The sequence below is a fragment of the Cervus elaphus genome, chromosome 4 (assembly GCF_910594005.1).
Source record: "Cervus elaphus chromosome 4, mCerEla1.1, whole genome shotgun sequence".
Taxonomy (NCBI): Eukaryota; Metazoa; Chordata; class Mammalia; order Artiodactyla; family Cervidae; genus Cervus; species Cervus elaphus.
Window position 1 is genome coordinate 4524223 of NC_057818.1, and position 18864 is coordinate 4543086.

Below are 18864 nucleotides of genomic sequence, written 5' to 3' on the forward strand. Positions count from 1 at the left end.
AAGATACAAATGAACTTATTTTCAAAACAGAGACATAGAAAACAATCTTACTGTTACCAAAGAGGAAAGCTGGTGGGTTAGAAGGAGGAATAATTTAGGAGATTGGGATTAACATATACACACTGTGTGTGTGCCAAGTCACTTCAGTCATGTCCGACTCTTTGCAACCCCATTGAGTGCAGAACCCCATGGAGTGTAGGACAGGCTCCTCTGTCCATGGGCTTCTCCAGGCAAGAACAGACATATACTAAAAATGGAATGATTCAGAGAAGATTAGCATGACCCCTGCACAAGGAAGACCTGCAAATTCACAAAGCACTCTGTATTTTTGTCCTGAAAACATAATGAAAAGAAAGGTTCATCAAACAAGCTTTATATGTTGGTCACCTATGTGGCTGTCACCACTTTGAAAAATCTACAGTGACTGTGGATGAGAACTGCCGATTGCTGAATAAAGTTATAGAATCCCCAAACTAATTAAAATAAAACAGATAACCAACAAGGACCTCCCGACAGCACAAGGAACTATACTCAATATTTTGTAATAACCAAAAGGGAAAAGAAGCTGAAGAAGAATACATACACACACACACACACACACACACACACACACACACACACACACATAAAATTGCTGTGCTGCTGTACACCCAAAACTAATATGACACTGTAAATCAATTACACTTCAATTAAAAAAAGTAGCAAAAAAAAAAAAAAGTCTTAGGAGCTCTCTACAGAAATGGGGATGAAGATCAAACATATATTTCCTATTGTAAACCACAGTATCACAATTGTCAACCAAGAAATAGTGCAAGAAGCTGCAACAAGAAGAGAATTTATTGGGAGTTCTAAGAATTCCAATTCAAAAGATACACGTTCAAGCAAAACCAAGAAAGTGTTCACAGGAAGAGAGTTGGCGCTTACAGACGCAAAAAGTCATGAGGTTAAAAGTTGCCTGGCAAGAACTGTGATCAACTCGAACGCAAGCTGGAAAATGTTTGTTCTTGAGGAATCGCAAATTATTTTAGGGTCAGGAGATAAGTAGAAAGGCTGTGGTGAGTAATTTTAGGGCAAGGGTCTGGTAAGTATCTTGAGTTTCTGGCAGATGTTTTGAATGACTCCATTATGACAGTGAGGGGTCAGAAGGTCTGTGTCTACCCAGGCTGAGATGTGCGTAAGCCATGCTCCTAAAGGGCCACCAGGCTCTCTTAGCAATGGCAATTCCGTTTTGCTTTTCCTTTCATCCAGTCTACACCTTGGTCTTCAAACATGGATCCTTTATGGCAAAACGATCTTAAAAGTGGCAAGATATTGGCATACTGCTAGAATCCCATTTAGTCATTAAGAACCATCCAGTCCACAGCATTCCATATGAAAATGTCTACCACAGTGAGGTTGGAACTGAGGGCAGTCAAGAGTTAGATCCCTTAGACTCTAATTTGCTTAATACATAATGTCCCATAACCAAGCTTGCCTTAAATGTTCCTGCAAATTGCGTACTCTTCAAGATTTGCGTAGCTTAGACACAAAAAGTAGTGAGACTCCTTTTATCACCCTCTACTGGTAGCATCTGTGACATAAGGGTTGTTATGGTAACAGGTACTGAAGTTGTTTTTTAGGAACATGGAGCTAGTCTTGCCAAGTTCAAACTGGTTGGGACCATCGACCCTCCAGCTGGGCCTGCACGGGTGTCCAGTGCATGACTTTTTGACATCAGGGCCAAAATCTCCACCCTTGGATCATGCTGACATCACCATGTTCTGAATGTGCAGCTCACAGAGCAGCATGTGGCTCAGATATGGCTGTACAGAGCAGCCATTACCTCACCTTTTTCCTGCCTCCCATTAGCCAGAAAGTCAGCTGACAGCCTTCTGGGAGTTCCTTTGTACATAACTTGCTGCTTTTAAGACTATCTTTAATTTCTGCCCCCATTGTTTGCAAGCAGAGAGTGTTCTTAGGGAGGTTTTTTATTTTATTTGTTTTGATGTGTTATTGCTTTACGAGCTTTCCAGGTGGCTCAGGGGTGAAGAATCTGCCTGCCAATGAAGGAGACACAGGTTTGATCCCGGGGTCAGGATGTTCCCCTGGAGAAGAAAATGGCAACCCACTCCAGTATTCTTGCCTGGGAAGTCCCATGGGCCCGAGAAGCCTGGTGGGCTACAGTCCCTGGGGTCCCAAAGAGTCGGACGCAACTTAGTGACTAAACAACAACGTAACTGCTTTACAATGTAGTGTGAGCTGCTGCAGGACGACGAAGTGACGCAGCTCTGTGTGTGTGTGTGTGTATGTGCGTGTGTGTGCGCGTGTGTATTCCCTCCCTCGTGGGCCTCCCTCCCGCCCAGCCCCTCTAGGTCATCACAGAGCTTCCCAGTCGTTATCTCGTTCACACATGGTAACTACCTAGTCACACTTGGTTCTCGCTGGGTGGATCCTCATTGGGACTCTGGGTTTCTTGGACCTGGAGGCCTGTTTCCTTTCCTAGGTTAGGGGAGTTTTCAGCAACTTTGTGGATACTGTGTTGTTTTGTTTTACAAATTGAAGGTTCATGGCAATCTGGCATCAAGCAAGTGTACCGATGCCATTTTTTCCAACAGCATTTGCTCACCTTGTGGTCTGTGTCACATTGCAGAGATTCTCACAATATTTCAAACTTTTTCAGTTATTATAGTTGATATGGTGACCAGTGATCTGTGATGTTACTATTGCAAAAAGATTACAATTTGCTGAAGGCTCAGATGATATTCAGCATTTTTTAGCAATAAAGGTTTTTAAGGAAGGCATATACATTGTATTTTTTAGACATAATGCTACTGCCCATTTATGTATAGTGCAAACATAACTTTTAAAAATATATTTAATTGAAGTATAGCTAATTTACAATGTGTTAGTTTCAGGTAGAAAAACTTTAAAAAAATTTTTTAAATGGCTCTTTATTCATAAATTTGATGCAAGCTTACAAATTTACTATAGACTGCTAAATAAATCTGCAGTGAAAAATAAAGTCAAAAAAAAAAAAAAAGAAAAGCATGTCCAACATGCAGCTGTCAATCTGCTGGCCATCAGGATATTAAACAATTCAGTAATGTATTCAAGATTCAGCCTTAGGTTTAAGGAAATTTAATTGCTTTAAAGAACTCTACTTTGTCACCTGGTATCTGAGCAACTGGCAATCAGAACTTTATACAAATAAAACATTGCTTTTATGTGCACTAGGAAGCCCGAACATTTGTGTGCCTCACCTCACTGCACTGTTTGCTTTATTCTGATGGCCTGGACCTGCACTATCTCCGAAGTCTGCATGCACTCTGTACACAAGTTCTTGTAAGGCCCTGGCTTAGAGACGCCTCCCTGCAGAAGCCCCTCTGGTAAGATGGAAAGGGTATCTTCTGGGAGGGGTACAGCTGACCTACACCTGACATCTGGGGAGGCCTTTCCAAAGTACTGGAGGACGAGGCTTCCCCGCACTCAGTCTCTGACCCGGGCTCCTTGAGCAAGTGAGGATGGGGGTGAGGCAGCTGCCTCCTCCTCCTCGCAGACCCCCGGGCTGTCGCTAAGGGCCTGGGGGTTCGATCCATAGCTAAGGCACAATTTTCTCACAAAAGGCAAGCCCGGGCAGGGCACGCAGATATCGAAGGAATTAGCAGAGACCCCAACTAGCTCAGTGTTACCCCCGTTTCCGCACGTGCTAACGGTTCCACACCAGAAATCCTCCCCCATGACACCCCAGACTCGCCAGGCCCTCCACGCCCCTGCAGCTGGGACCCTTCCCCACCCGTTTGAGAAGTGGGCCCACAGGACCTGGGCGCATCGAGAATGCGCACTTTAACAACTTGGGTTCAAGGGAGGGGAACCCTGCCTCCTCGTGATTACCATAAAGGACAGCATCTTCTGCGCCCAAAGCAGAGGCCGTCCAGCTGCGTCCGCGGAGACCCAGCGCTCCCGAGGGCAGCCTGATTTCCTGGGCCGCTGGCCGCTCTGCAGTCACAGCCATCACCTTCCGACTCGGGGCCGCTCTGCACCACCCCGGCCTGGGGCTCCCCCTCAGACAGGTCGCCTCTTCCCTGACTGCGTGTCTGGTGCCCGCTGCATCGCCAGCCATTACTGGCTCTAACCTGGGCACTCACTTTTCATCAGGACAGCCTCATTTTCTTTTTGGCTGTGCTGCACAGCTTGCAGGGTTAGATCCCCCCCAGGGATTGAACCTGGGCCCCTGGCAGTGAGCAGGCAGAGTCCTAACCACTGGACAGTCAGGAAGTCACAGAAGAGCCTTCTGAAAGAGACTCCCCTTAGGTCGCTGTTAAGCAAGTGATCCCTGAAATGGACCAAGATAGGACCCCATTTTGCTTGATTCTCCCTCCGGGGCCTGCACACCCCGCAGACCCCCCACCCCCCCACTAGCTCCACTTCCAGTTGTCTCTGGCAATCTGCAAGCTTTACCCCTCCAAGACAGGGTCCTTTCTCTTCTGTCCTCTGACTCCACTTCCCCTTCCATTCTGGATTTTCCATCCTCTCATCATCAGCTTGAAGAAGGCAATGGCACCCCACTCCAGTCCTGTTGCCTTGAAAATCCCATGGACGGAGGAGCCTGGTGGGCTGCAATCCATGGGGTCACAGAGTTGGACACGACTGAGCGACTTCACTTTCACTTTCCACTTTCATGCACTGGAGAAGGAAATGGCAACCCACTCCAGTGTTCTTGCCTGGAGAATCCCAGGAAGGGGGGAGCCTGATGGGCTGTCTATGGGGTCGCACAGAGTCGGACACGACTGAAGCGACTGAGCAGCAGCAGCAGCTTTGCACTGGTGACCTGATCGAGGGCTGATGGCCCGTGACCCTTCATGGCCGTGTCGCTCCCAGGCAGATGCTCAGTGAGCGCAAGTGTGCGATCATTTCTTCTAAAACCCTGACAGGAGCGTCCCTGGCGGTTGGGTGGATGAGACTCCCCTTCCAATGCAGGGGGGTGGGTTCATCCCTGGAGGGGGAGTTAACATCCCACATGATGCCTTGTGACCAAAAACCCACAAAAACAGAAGCAATATTGTAAGAAACTCGATCAAGACTTTAAAAATTGTCCACATCAAAAAAAGTTTAAAAGTAAGCGTTGTTTTTGTGTGTGCTCAGTCATGTGGTCAGGAAGCAATAGTCAGAAGTGGACATGGAACAACAGACTGGTTCCAAATAGGAAAAGGAGTACGTCAAGGCTGTAGATTGTCACCCTGCTTATTTAACTTCTATGCAGAGTACATCATGAGAAAAGCTGGGCTGGAGGAAGCACAGGCTGGAATCAAGTTTGCCAGGAGAAATATCAATAACCTCAGATATGCAGATGACCACCACCCTTATGGCAGAAAGTGAAGAAGAACTAAAGAGCCTCTTGATGAAAGTGAAAAAGGAGAGTGAAAAAGTTGGCTTAAAGCTCAATATTCAGAAAACTAAGATCATGGCATCTGGTCCCATCACTTCACGGCAAATTTTTTAGATGGGGAAACAGTGGAAACAGTGGCAGACTTTATTTTTGGGGGCTCCAAAATCACTGTAGATGGTGACCGCAATCATGAAATTAAAAGACGCTTACTCCTTGGAAGGAAAGTTATGACCAACCTAGATAGCATATTAAAAAGCAGAGACATTACTTTGCCAACAAAGGTCCATCTAGTCAAGGCTATGGTTTTTCCAGTGGTCATGTTTGGATGTGAGAGTTGGACTATAAAGAAAGCTGAGAGAAAAAAAAAAAAAGAAAGAAAGCTGAGCGCAGAAGAATCGATGCTTTTGAACTGTGGTGTTGGAGAAGACTCTTGAGAGCCCCTTGGGCTGCAAGGAGATCAAACCAGTCAGTCCTAAAGGAAATCAGTCCTGAATATTTATTGGGAGGACTGGTGTTGAAGCTGAAACTCCAATACTTTGGCCACCTGATGCAAAGAGCTGACTCATTTGAAAAGACCCTGATGCTGGGAAAGATTGAGGGCAGGAGGAGAAGGGGACGACAGGATGAGATGGTTGGATGGCACCACTGACTCAATGGACATGGGTTTGGGTAGACTCCGGGAGTTGGTGATGGACAGGGGCGTGCTGGGGTTCATGGGGTCGCAAAGAGTGGGACATGATTGAGAGACTGAACTGAACTGAACTGAACTGAGTCATTTCTGACTCTGTGACCCCACGGACTCCTCTGTGCATGGGATTCTCCAGGCAAAAACACTAGAGTGGGTTGTCATGCCCTTCTCCAAGGGGTCTTCCCGACCCAGGGATCGAACCCGTGTCTCCAGCATCTCCTGCATTGGCAGGCAGGTTCTTTACCACTGTGCCAAAACTATTTAATAAAAAAAAATACAAAAAATAAAACCCCGACAAGAGAGGGGCCACCTTCTGGCCAGCTGCTCTCCCTGTTTACAGAGGTCACAAGGGTGGCAAATGAAACCAGACCCTCTCCTAACTCATAGGAAGTAAAAATCATTGCCTGGAGACCAATCCCTGGCACAGTCTGAGTGTCTGAAAGAGGGAAGGAAACTCTCTGCTTGGTAGAGATGAGAATATGGTGAGAAAGCCACAAACTGTGGTTGGATCCCACAAAAGCCGCAGTAACCCACAACCCACAGCTTTCTCCCCGGGAATTGGCATGCTCAGTATACAGTCAGCTCAGCCAGGACCCCAGCCAAGCTCATCAAGCATCAGTGCTCGACGTGGCTGTGACTAAATGACTTTGCACAGCCAGGATGACAGTTACACTCTTGGGCCAACCATCATGCAGATCCAGTACTGGAACATACCACTCCCACCTGCGATGGCGCCGCAGGGTGGAGGAGCAGGGAAGGTTGGGGAGCCCTATCAGAAGGGCTCAGGGCTCTAGACCACCCAGCCCTGAGCAAGGGATGGACTCCCTTTCCAGGCAACTGGGCCTCTGGAAGCAGCATCTAATGATACTCACCCCCAGATTCCTATACGTGGAACCCTGCCACCAGCTGGCCCTGTGGTTGCCTGCACATAAAACTCATCTGGTTCCAGGGACTGTGCTCCCATAATCTGTCCTGTGCCTCAAGGGACAGTCCCAGGAAGCAGCATCCATAAGGTCCTCCCTGGCCTGCAAATAGAGATGCGCCCAGGATCTTCACGTGCTTTCAATGCTGATGAAATGTACTCAGGGGATGAAGGGCAGCCGCCCAGCCCATAGCTGAACGTGCCCCTGAAGACCCCGGGGGGCTCCTCACAATTGGTCCCCTAGAAGCAGCAGCAGATGCACAGTTCCGTCCTCGGGGAAGCCCCCAGGTTACATCAGGGTAGCCTGCACCCCGCTCACGACCAATACGCCCACCGACGTGACATGGGAGAGTAGCCCACCACGACTCTGCAGAGCACCTCGCCTCCGAGTGAGAAGGACTCGTCGCTGGAAAGGACACCATCTCAGACCACATGGCCAGCACCCAGGCTGTTTGCCTTTGGAGGTGCCTTGGCCTCCTTCAGCAGAGATGGCCCCCCCCCGGGACACACCACCCCTTCGGAGACCTCAACACTTGCCCAGATGCTGAAATATTGCTCAGTGTTACCCAAATCTATGAACAAATTTCCAGGGCCCCCGAGTTCACTGACCTGTTTCCATGGCTGGATGTTTTAAGTCTGGGACAACAGCTATGGAGTACATTTCAGACTGTATATTATTATTGGATTTGCACATTTAGGATTTAGAGGTGTATTTTGTTGGTCACAACTTGCTCTACCCCTGAGTTTTAACTTATCTGCTACCCAGGCTGCTAATGTCTTTATCACTGACTCCAATGCCTCAGCATCACAGGATGGGTTGTAGGGTAAGTGCCAGACAGGGGTTTCTGTGTGTGTGTGTGTGTGTGTGTGTGACGGAACTTATTTCATCTTTACTATGAATTCTGAATAAAAATGCAGAGTGACAGGTAAAGTGGTAGTTGCTCAGTCGTGTCCGACTCTTTGTGACCCATGGACTGTAACAGCCCACCAGGCTTGTCCGTCCATGGAATTCTCCAGGCAAAAATACAAGAGTGGGTAGCCATTCTCTTCTCCAGGGTGTTTTCCTGACCCAGGGCCTGAACCCTGGTCTCCTGCATTGCAGGCAGATTTTTTACCGTCTGAGCTGTGCAGAACATAATCTGAATTAATATGTAGAGAAGTGAAATTTTGGCAAAACAAAACTACTGTTTAGGGAAATTAAACTGTATACTAGTATTTTCTGTATATACTTAGCAGTAAATATATTACAGGTAACATTCCAAGACATCAGTTCCATGGTTAAAAAATTTTTTTAAATATGGTTCCATGGTTCAATAAAATTTTAAAAAATACCGTGCATACTGAAATAATGATAGAAGTGGAAATTTAAGTTTTCATATTAATAAGGAAGCCCAGTTTGCTGAAGCAGCATTAATACCATTCACATAAGATTTTAACTTGTTGTATGTTTTTGTAGTAAATGTAAATGTTCTTGAAGAGCTGATTCACTGGAAAAGACCCTGATGCTGGGAAAGATTGAGGGCAAGAGCAGGTGATGACAGAGGATGAGATGGTTGGATGGCATCACTGACTCAATGGACATGAGTTTGAGCAAGCTGCAGGAGATAGTGAAGGACAGGAAACATGGCGTGCTGCAATTCATGGGGTTGCAGAGAGCTGGACACGACTTGGCGACTGAACAACAACAACAAATGTCCTTGATAATAAAAAACAAAAAGTGTTATTTACTTAGGACAAAAAATAATAATGTAAAGAAGGAAGGAAGACCAAAATATTTTTATATGCTTATTCAGAGACAGAATTTTCGTGAATTTAAGAGGAATGAAGATATTCAAATAGTAATAGAAAATCATTAGACTTATCTGAATGTTCATGTGCTTATGTAAGTTTTCAATCCATCTGGTTTTATAAAACCAAAACTTTGAACACAAAGCAGAAAAGTTCACATTACCTTTTTATATGTTCCTAAGTATAAAACTGAATCCATTTATTATGAATTTAAAGAACACAGATTTTAAAACTAAAATACAGAATTACCTGATTCTTTTCAATTCCACAAATACTAGCATCCCAAAGTAACATGTAAACAAACCTCTATGCTGCTTAGTGAATTCTCTCCAATTTCTAGAATAAACTTTGTTTTTTTAAATTTTAATGCAAGTATCTGACAAACCTTGGATTGCTGAGACACCCACTTCAAAGACAACTGAGTCAAACACACTGCCAGTCACATGACTGGATAGACAGCCAGCCCCCCACACGTGACGCTGCAGCTGCTGGCCTGAAGACCCCACGCGGGGCACTCTCGCTGGTGGTTAAGAGCACTGCTTTGCCACTTGGAGAAAGGACTCCTGCCTCCTAAAGCCCACAGTCTAGCTAGAGGAGGTCCAGTAAACAGGTGACTCCAATAACCATCATTAGCTTCGAGCTGGGGGCACTGGGCACCGCATGCAAGCTCGGAGGAGGGAGCTCCTAACGCTGGCTGAGGCAAAGGAGGCCTGGTCAATTAGAGGCGCTGCACAGTGCAAGCTGTTGGTCACCCGTCCTTGACTTCCTTCAGTCCCGCAGACTGAGCGGGACCCCTGACAGTGGTCCAGTCTTCTGCGCCAGGGTTTCCAGGAGCCGGTAACCATCTCCGTGACCCTGCAGACCAGGACACGGCAGCCCCTCCCGCCTCGCTGCCGTCACCGTGGGCTCTGCACCCCCTGGCAGTTACTGTGGCAGCGTCTCCCCCAGCCGGCCTACAGCGGAGCCGGAGAACTCCTTGCCCGGGCTGGGGCCCCTCCAACAGCACATGTGCTCCTGGCCCGCCGCGGAACAGGCAGACTCCGGGCCTGCGTCACACAGCACGGCCTCCCCAGCCAGCCCTTCTGCCAGCCTCAGCGCCCTTCTCCCGCCGTCTGACACGGTCACTCTGGCATCGGGGTCGCGTGCTGGTTTCCGGCTTCTAGGAGCCATCCAGGAGGCATGTCGGCACCACCCCCAGGGGACCCGCTAGGGTGTTCAATCCCACACCCTGGGAGAAGGCTCCCTCACCAGTCAGCTCTCCCGGATCCGATTTCATGGTCTGACCCTGCGTGACCCTGGCTCACCTGGCTTTGGCGGCAACAGGCCTGCCGCTGCCTTGGGACACGGCTTCTTTCCTCTCTTATCGAACCCGCACTGCTCGGTGGACGGACTGCCGGCGGGCGGAGGCTGCGGGAGCCTGTGGTCCTGCCGGCCTGACCCCGGGAAGCGTAGACCCGCCTGGGTCGCGTGTTCAACCTTGGAGCTCAGCGGCGCTGGCTTTACCCTGGACCCTGTCCTTGGCTTTCTCACCAGGTGACCGGGCGGTGAGGCTGCGGGGCAGCTCTTTCTGTGTTCCGGGGGGGGCTCTGTGGCCTTCAGCCCTGGCTTTTTAGTTGCCAGTGAATCACTCTCAGCTTCTCCTTTCCTTCTTCCCTGAAGCCTGAATCACGCTTAGCAACGGCCACGCCGTCTCACCAGCCTTGGAGTTGCTCCCTTCCTCTCCGTTTCTCAAACTCTTGACACATGGACCCCACGAGTGAATCCTCCCCCAGCAGACTACCATCCCGCCCATTGCAGCAGGCGTTTTAACAAGAGCTTCGTCGTTACCTTGTGCCACGGGCGGTGCTCCACGGCCAAGGGTGAAGGGTCCTCAAGCCAGCCAGCAGAGAGCAGCAGCTCCAATATCCTCCTGGGGTCCGCTCCCTGGGCTCCACCCTCTCCCCGGAGCAGCAGGCACAGTTCGAGCTTCCAGGGAGCAGAGGCTGAGACAGAGGTTGGCACCAGGAAATGCATCAGGGAAGGCTTCTGGGATCAAAACCTGGAAAGGGAAGGGATGGTGCTTTAAAACAGAACTGACCAATCGGCGATGGGGATGGCCTCGGAAGGCGGCAAGCCCTTGGTCAGGGTTCCCTGCAGCTGAGGGAGCTGCAAGCACTCACCGCTGAGGGCTCAGCTGGGGTGTCCGTCAGCCCTGCAGCAGGGTCTGGGCAGATCATGCCTGCGGCCATTAGCTGTGGGCACAGATGCTGCATGATGGATGACTGTGAATGGTGTGACCCTCCCCAGGTCAATGACGACCACTCCCTTCTGATCTGTCCAGACATTTCAGCTAAGCAGGAAGGCCAGTCATCTGTAGACAGAAAAGGATGGCAGCATGCGCTCTGTCTGACACAGACAGGAATCCTGAACAGGCTAAGTGAAGTTAGTCAGAAAGAGAAATACCCTATGATACCACTTAAATGTGGAGTCTGAAACATGACGTAGGACTTCCTTAGTGGTCCAGCAGTTAAGACATCATGTTTCCATTGCAGGGACACGGGTTCAATCCCTGGTAGGGGAAGATCCCGCACACCACTCAGCACAGGCCAAAAATAAATTAATCACATTAAATATGACATAAATGAATGTATTTATGAAACAGAAGTAGAATCAGGGGCACAGACATTAGACTGGTGGTTGCCAAGGGGCAGGGGGCGGGAGAGGGATGGTCTGGGGGTTTGGGGTTAGCAGATGCAGATTATTATACAAAATGGATAAAAAGCAAAGTCCCAGTGTGTAGCACAGGGAACTATATTCAATATCCTTTGATAAACCATGATGGAGAAGAGTATGAAAAAGTATATATGCATGACTGAATCACTTTGTACAGCAGTAACTTATCACATCATTGTAAATCAGCTATATGTCAATTAAAAATTAAAATTAAATAAACAGTAAAAAAAAAAAAGAATACTGTATGAGGCAGTCTCAGCAGGGCCCATAAGCAGACCCTTCCCTACAGTGGGTCTGTTTACAAACTGGGATAGACTCTCAATAATGGAACTTTTTATTTATCTATACTTCTCAGTTTAACACCTAATTGGAAACTACTTGGGTATGCTAATCTAGTTTTTAAAATGCAACTTTTTATGGCATTTAAATATGAAGCAAATATTCCTTTTGAAAATTTAGCATCCTAATAGAGATGTGCTGTTAAGTGCAAATTACACACGGGATTTCAAACAATTAATATGAGAAAAAGAACATAGAATATAACATTAGTAATTTTAAAACATATTGAAATGATATTATTTGGATATATTCAGTCAAATAAAATACATAAGTAAAATTAATTCACATATTTCTTTTGATGTTTTTAGAAAGGCTATAATAACATTATCTAAAATCAACCATTTGGCTCACATTACATTTCTAAGTCAGGCTTCCCAGGTGGCGCTAGTGGTAAAGAACCTGCCTGCCAATGCAGGAGACACAGGAGACTTGGATTCGATCCTTCGGTAGGGAAGATCCCCTGGAGGAGGACATGGCAACCCACTCCAGTATTCTTGCCTGGGAAACCCCACGGGCAGAGGAGCCTCGTGGGCTGCAGTCCATGGGGTCGCAAAGAGTCAGACAGGACCGACCGAGCCCGCATGCATGCACGCACGTTTCTTGAGTCGGGCAGCAGCCAGTCACAGCCCCACAGTTTTCACGTGGGCCACGAGGTGGCAATTCTATCCTGGCATTCAGGTTTTCAGACTCCAGGAGGTGGGTTGGCGGGGTGGTGGGCAGAGGTGAAGGCAGTTCTGGCTACTAAGTGAAGAAGGAACTTAACCGGTCTTGTGCATGCTACTCCTTTTAATTCGAATCACATCCCACATCCATCTGTGTGTAAATGGTTCTGATGTAGACATAAAATGCTTGTACTTTGCTCTCCTGAGTTTGAGCAGTCTCCCCGCCTCAAACCCTCTGTGTTCCTTAAGACACTGGGCTTTAAGGAGCGTGTTAAATAATTTACTTCACGCCCTCTCCTCTGCCCAGCCCTCCTCTCTCGTGTGTCTGTTCCACCCTTTCACATGTTCATCCTCCAAATCAGGTTTAACTGTTCGGGCTTGTCCTCTGTTTCGTTACTAATTAAATTGTGCGTGTCACCTTAATTTCAACATACTATGACCCACTATCAGAACAATTAAAATTTCACTGGGAGGAGAAAGATATCAGGAAGGATATTGACAGGTAAATGCAGCAGGGAGACCAATGGCATTCCCTCCCAGATGCCCCGTTAGCTGGACTACTGGCCGCCTCCTCCGAGACCAGATCAGCAGGAACTCTACAGGGAAACATCGCGATATGGGACCTGGGGGAGGACAATGTGAACCGGGGCGGCGGGTGTGTGTGTGTGTGTGTGTGTGTGTGTGTGTGTGTGTGTGTGTGTGTGTGTGTGTGTGTGTGTGTGTGTGTGTGTGTGTGTGTGTGTGTGTGTCCGTGTGTGTGTGTGTGTGTGTGTGTGTGTGTGTGTGTGTGTGTGTGTGTGTGTGTGACCGATGTGTGTGTGTGTGTGTGTGTGTCCCCGATGTGTGTGTGTGACTGACGTGTGTGTGTGTGTCCGATGTGTGTGTGTGTGACCGATGTGTGTGTGTGTGTGTGTGTGTGACCAATGTGTGTTGGGACCGATGGTGGAGGCTGTAGGCCTTGCTCCAGGAAGATAAAATGGGAAACGAACTGTGGTAATTCTGTCTGCTTCTCCCTTAAACCCAGTGCTTTGGGGCCATGGATTCTGCCCCAGGCCCCTCTGCGACAGAAAGGACAGGTGTCATCAGTATACATGGGTCATGCAGAAACGTGCAGGTGAGGAACCAAGGATGCTATAAAACCATCTCCCCAGCTTCCCAATGCCCACCCCTGTGGATGGCACAAGATTCCCGCCTTCCAGAATGCTCCATGGGTCAAGGTGGCTCCAGCAATTAGGACCTGGATTCCACCCCAGGATGGAGTCCTGAGCAGGGAGAACGGGATGCAAAGCCTCAGCTTCCTGAGAAGCATGTATGTGTGTGGGTGCTGAGGTACTGGCAGCCTGGAAAGGGAGCAGTAACAGCCCCTTGATGGTTGACGGGGACCCGGCAGCCCCACGCTGCCCCGACCACACAGGGAGCCATGTGCAGACCGCACGTATGTACAGAGGATTTTATTAGGGACTCTGGGGGTGGGGATGCCAGGAGGTCCGGGCTCAGTTGGCGGCCAGGGTCTCCTGCACCCAGGGCATAAGTGCGGTGACGCGGGCGTACACGGCGGGGGTGGATGTGGAGCACGTGCTGCTGCCCCAGGACACGATGCCCGCCAGGGTCCAGGCTCCGTCCTTCTGGCAGACCAGGGGGCCGCCAGAGTCGCCCTGCAGGAGGAGACAGGACTGTCCAAGCCGGAAAGAAGGTGCCAGGCCCCGGTGTGCCCGGACCTGGCCAAGCCCAGGGGGTGCAGACCAAGGGCACTCAGACCTGCTCAAAGGACAGCCGCTGCTCTGCCCCCGACTGCTGGGGGGCCTGGGGCAGGGGCTGGTCCTCTCAGCCTCCCATCACCTGTAAAACAGCCTGCAATGTCCGCTTTGTGAGCATGGTGTGAGATTAAACACCCCTGGAAGCCTCACGCCACACCTGGTCAGGGCCAGCCCGCGTCAGGGACATCTCCTGGTGCTGGTCCCTGCCTTCACTGGGGCACCGGGCAAGGCCTGAGGTTAAGTAAGGCATGGCAGAGAGGAGTGGGCCTCATGGCCTGACTAGAGCGGTGGTGGGGAAGGGGCAAGTAGCCAGTGAGGGCGGGCAGGGTAGCAAGCCATACCATGCAGGAGGAGACGCCGCTGGCCCCCGCGCAGATCATCACGTCGGTGACCCTGCTGCCCCAGTACTTCTTGCAGTCCGTGTTGGACACGATGGGCAGGGTGGCCTGCTGCAGCTTGTCAGGGGTCTTGAGGGCTGAGAGGACAGAGGGTGTGGGGTCAGGGCCCAAGGAGAGGACACCAGCGCCCGCCGGAACCCTGCCCTCGCGCTGCGTGGGCCTCCTCCGTCACGACAGTCGTGAGTGCTGGGCGCTACCTTCCCAGAGTCTGGGAGGCAGCTCCTCTCGGTTCCACGCCAGGCAGTCCATCTGCGCTCCCAGCACAGCTGGTCAAACAAGCCCTGCCTCCGAACCCCTGCGCCCGGCCTGGCCCACCAGGCCCCGCTTGTGGGCGGAGGCGCCATCCCTCCTCCCCAGTCCTCCTCTGTCTGGGGGCGCTGGGGGGACCCAGAGGGAGCACCTCCCTCTTCTGCCCTTTTCTGGCCACTTGTGTGCTCAGTCGCTCTGGCGTGTCCGACTCTTCGTGACCCCAGGGACTGAAGCCCGCCAGGCTCCCCCATCTGTGGAATTTTCTGGCAACACTGGAGTGGGTTGCCATTTCCTCCTCCATTCCTAGGTGCTTGCGTTCTGTTAAAGGACCGGCAGGCTGTGGCCGGCACTCAGGCCTAAATCTGACCTGGACACTGGACTCTGGGTTCAGACTTCAGGGGTGCTGGACACAGCCACCCTCCTCAGTCTGGAGGGGAGTCTGGGCGGTCTGTCTCCATGCAGGTTAGAGGGGCGACACTTGCTGGAACTCAGGTGTTTCTTCAGAAGCTGACTGTTCATGTATGTATTATTAAACCTTATTTTTATTCATGTTTGATTGGCTTTTAAGTGAGTGTTTTTAAATAAAGATATGTGGAGGTTGATGACTGTATACGAATTTACGACCAAAACATCTTTAAACAACCAGGCCCCCAGCTGGTGGGCGGAAAGGCTCACCGTTGTACTTGGTCTTGCCCCAGCCCGTGGTGGCGCACAGCATCCCGGCCGGGAAGTCCTCTTCCGCGCTGGGCAGGCACACAGCCGACACGGTCTCTGAGAACTGCGCGGGCGAGGCCAGCTTCAGCAGGGTGATGTCGTTGCGGACGGTGAGAATGCTGAACTTGGGGTTCTTGAAAACCTGCAGGCGAGGCACAGAAACACAGCTGAGGCCCTGGGGTAAATCAGGGATCTGCGGGTTTCTAGGAGACCATCTCCTCTCCTGGCGATCTTTTCAGGGCAAACAGACCCACAGGAGCCCAGAGTGAGAATCCTGAGACTGGCTCGAGCCACCTGGCTCCTGTCTCTCAAGGGGCTGAAGGTCTTCCCCTCGCCCCCTCCCCAGCCCCAGCCTGCAGCCCCGTGGCTGACCCCCGGCCCGCCCAGCGAGGCCTGTGCGTACCTTGCCAATCTTCAGGACCTGCGTGTTCTCCGTCTCTGAGCCCTGATCAAACTCCCCGGCCACGACCACGTCGGAGGTTCTGGGGGAATCAGGCGGTGGTTAAGGACTGAGCATGCGCCCTGCTCCCCTCGCCCACCCCAGGCCGAAGACGGAAGCAGAACCCCGAGCTCTGGCCCTCACGTGACCCCGCAGTGGGCGGCGGTGACCACCCAGTCCTCGCTGATGAGGGAGCCCCCGCAGAAGTGGAAGCCGGTGCTGTCCTGCAGGAAGATGCGGAGCGTCAGCGTGCCCTGGACCCAGCAGCACCGACCTGGGCAGTGGCCCCCTGCCCAGCTGAGCCCCCAGTGCCTGCCCCTCACGCACAGAACCCCCCTCACCTGCAGGGACACCTGCCAGGGCCAGGAGCCGGGCACGGCGTCCTCGCCGTTGACGATCCTGGCGAGGCCGCTCAGCACAGGCTGGATGGCCGGGACCCCGCAGCCTGGGGAGGGTGAAGAAGCGCTGAGACCCAGAGCTGGTCTGCAGAAATCCTCGCTTTTACTTCAGATGCCTAGGCCGACTCAGAGCCCACCGCCACACTCCCCGCTTCTCCTGGCACCCTGTGGGCTCAAAGATGCCCACACACAGCCTACCGACCCCAGGAGCCCACCCTGGATGCAGACGGAGGGCCACCCTGCCTGAAGGAGCAGGAGACAGGCCGAGACACGGGACTGACCCGTGTGGACGCTGAGGCCCGCCCCTCCTTGCTGGGAGGCCTCCCGCTGGTCCCCAGATCCCTGATACCCATTTTCCTCAGGACGCTGGGGAGCAAGCAACATCACCTCACAAGTCAAAGCTCACCTGTTAGATTGGCGGGGTCCAGAGGGTCGTGAAGTTAAAATCTGATAACCCCAGCCCCTGGGGAACCCAGAATGCTGACAGCTGATGGGAGAACGTTTTACTCTGAAATCTCTATTCCCAGAGATTTCAGGAACTCTCCATTGTATAAAATTTTAATTATTTAATAAAATGAGACTTTGATTTCATGCTGTAAAAGGACACATTGAGGAAAACAGGAAACAGAGGACCTGAACTGTCACAAAACAATGAGAAAAGTCAGGTGTACTTGATGTGTCCATGACACATGTGCTGTCTCAGGACCAGGTGAGTCTTGGCGCCTGTATACAGGTTTTACAACTCAGTGACAGAGAGGAATGTGGGGCAGGTACAGCCCTGATGACCAGCCAGGCCGCCTGGAGGTCATATGGGCCTTGCTACAGGTCCAGTCCAGTGTCTCCTGTCCGTGTGGACAGACCAGCCACTCACGGAAGGAGTGGGCAGACCAGCCCTCATCCCCAAAACAACATGTCATCAACACAACCCTTTTTTTTTTTTAAGTAGCAAGAAGATTCAATATCAACTGTGATGTATTCACCCAGCTGAGTGCTCTGCAGCAATTAAAGTGAATGAGCTGGGTCTCTGTATTAGCGGGAATAAATCTAAAACTACGTAGGTAGGGAAAGGCAGGTTGTAAACCTGATGTAGCAGATGATACAGTTCATGTAAGTTTTTACAAATATTATACTGTGCTGGTGGATTTAGAAGCGTGTGGTAAATTTGAAAAGCCCACACAGAAATAAGGCACAGTGAGTTCAAAATAGGGATCACCTTCCAAGAAGGAGAAGAGGGGACTTTAGCTCAAATGGTTCTATGTTTTATTTTTTTTATTTTATTTTTTTGGTTCTATGTTTTAAAAAGAAATACTTGAAGCAAATCTGGAAAAAGATAACATTTACTAAACTCCAGTGAAAGGTACAAATGTGGTATTATTTTCTGTATTTCTGTATTTCCCACTATTTTTTTTAATAGAAAAAAAAAAAAAAACCACTTGGAAAGTGCCTAGAGCAGTATAGCCCCGGGCGGAGGCCGTGGGAGGCTCTTTGACCACACCCTCACTCTGCCCACAGGGCCCCAGCCTGAGCCACGTCTGGGGCCCCAGACCTCGGCCTTTCCTGCCCCAGGCGCAGAGTGTGAGGGCTCGGGAAGCTCCCAAAGGCCCCCACTCCTCCCTGAAGACTCGCCTGCGCGTCAGGGTGTGAGGCCCAAGCGGCAGGGCAGGCCTCTGATCTCCCTCCCGGCCAGGCCCAGCTCGCTCCAGACAGAGCCCCTCAGCCCTCTAACGGGGCCTGGCTCGGGGCCGTCAGGCGCTCAGGGGCTCTGGGACTTCCTCAGCCACCTCCCAGACCTAGCCGGCCATGGCCCTGTGTGCTAAGTCACTTCAGCTGTGTCCAACTCTTTGTGACCCCATGGACTGCAGCCCACCAGGCTCCTCTGTCCATGGGATTCTCCAGGCAAGAGTACCGGAGCGGGTGGCCATGCCCTCCTCCAGGGCATCTTCCTGACCCAGGGATCAAACCGGCATCTCTTATGTTTCCTGCATCATAAACTGGGAGGCAGTTTTTCCACCACCAGAGCCACCTGGGAAGCCCCAAATGCATCCTGGCACTCACCGAAGGCGGCCCCTACAAGGGCAAAACAGGAGAGGAGCCAGAGAGGGGCCATGTTGCTGCCGTCAGGGAGATACGGGGTGCCTGCCCCAGGCTCCTTTTATATCCTCCGGGACCCCACAGGCTCCACCCAGCCCGAGAGCCATCTCCCTCCTGTTATCTAGGAACCTTGGGTGATAAAGGGCACCAAGCCCCTGAACTGGCTCTCAGCTTCAGATATCCCAGTGCCTGGGAAAAGGGCAGCTGCCCTGGCACAACGTGGCCCAGCAGTCTACCAGGGCGCTGAGGGCAAGACCAGTGCCCAGGCTGGGAGCTCAGGTCCCACAGGGCCCAGCTCAGGGCAGCCAGGACGCAGGGCGGTGGGGTCTGCTCCCAGCTTGC

The 18864-nt window shown here is 51.1% G+C and overlaps 1 protein-coding gene and 1 non-coding gene across 2 annotated transcripts; one reads left to right on the top strand and one right to left on the bottom strand.

Annotated features, from left to right (window-relative positions):
• Positions 1 to 222: 222 nt before the first annotated feature.
• LOC122692935 lies at positions 223 to 330 on the top strand. The gene has a single exon (XR_006340747.1). It is a non-coding gene; the product is annotated as a U6 spliceosomal RNA (small nuclear RNA).
• Positions 331 to 13912: 13582 nt separating this feature from the next.
• Positions 13913 to 18554, bottom strand: LOC122690468 (chymotrypsinogen B). The gene is made up of 7 exons (XM_043897432.1): positions 18487 to 18554; positions 16375 to 16478; positions 16178 to 16257; positions 15998 to 16076; positions 15556 to 15736; positions 14575 to 14708; positions 13913 to 14131 (listed from the first exon to the last, which is right to left on the bottom strand). The coding sequence occupies exons 1-7, from the start codon at positions 18536 to 18538 to the stop codon at positions 13970 to 13972; spliced, it is 792 nt and encodes a 263-aa protein (XP_043753367.1). The 5' UTR covers positions 18539 to 18554; the 3' UTR covers positions 13913 to 13969.
• Positions 18555 to 18864: the final 310 nt, after the last annotated feature.

Excerpts from the sequence above, each read along its gene's own strand:
- LOC122690468 (XM_043897432.1), bottom strand. The coding sequence starts at position 18,538 with ATGGCCCCTCTCTGGCTCCTCTCCTGTTTTGCCCTTGTAGGGGCCGCC. Across the intron at positions 16,479-18,486 it reads CCTTGTAGGGGCCGCCTTCG|GCTGCGGGGTCCCGGCCATC; the intron begins GTGAGTGCCAGG and ends CACCCTCCCCAG. Across the intron at positions 16,077-16,177 it reads GCCGCCCACTGCGGGGTCAC|AACCTCCGACGTGGTCGTGG; the intron begins GTGAGGGCCAGA and ends TGATTCCCCCAG.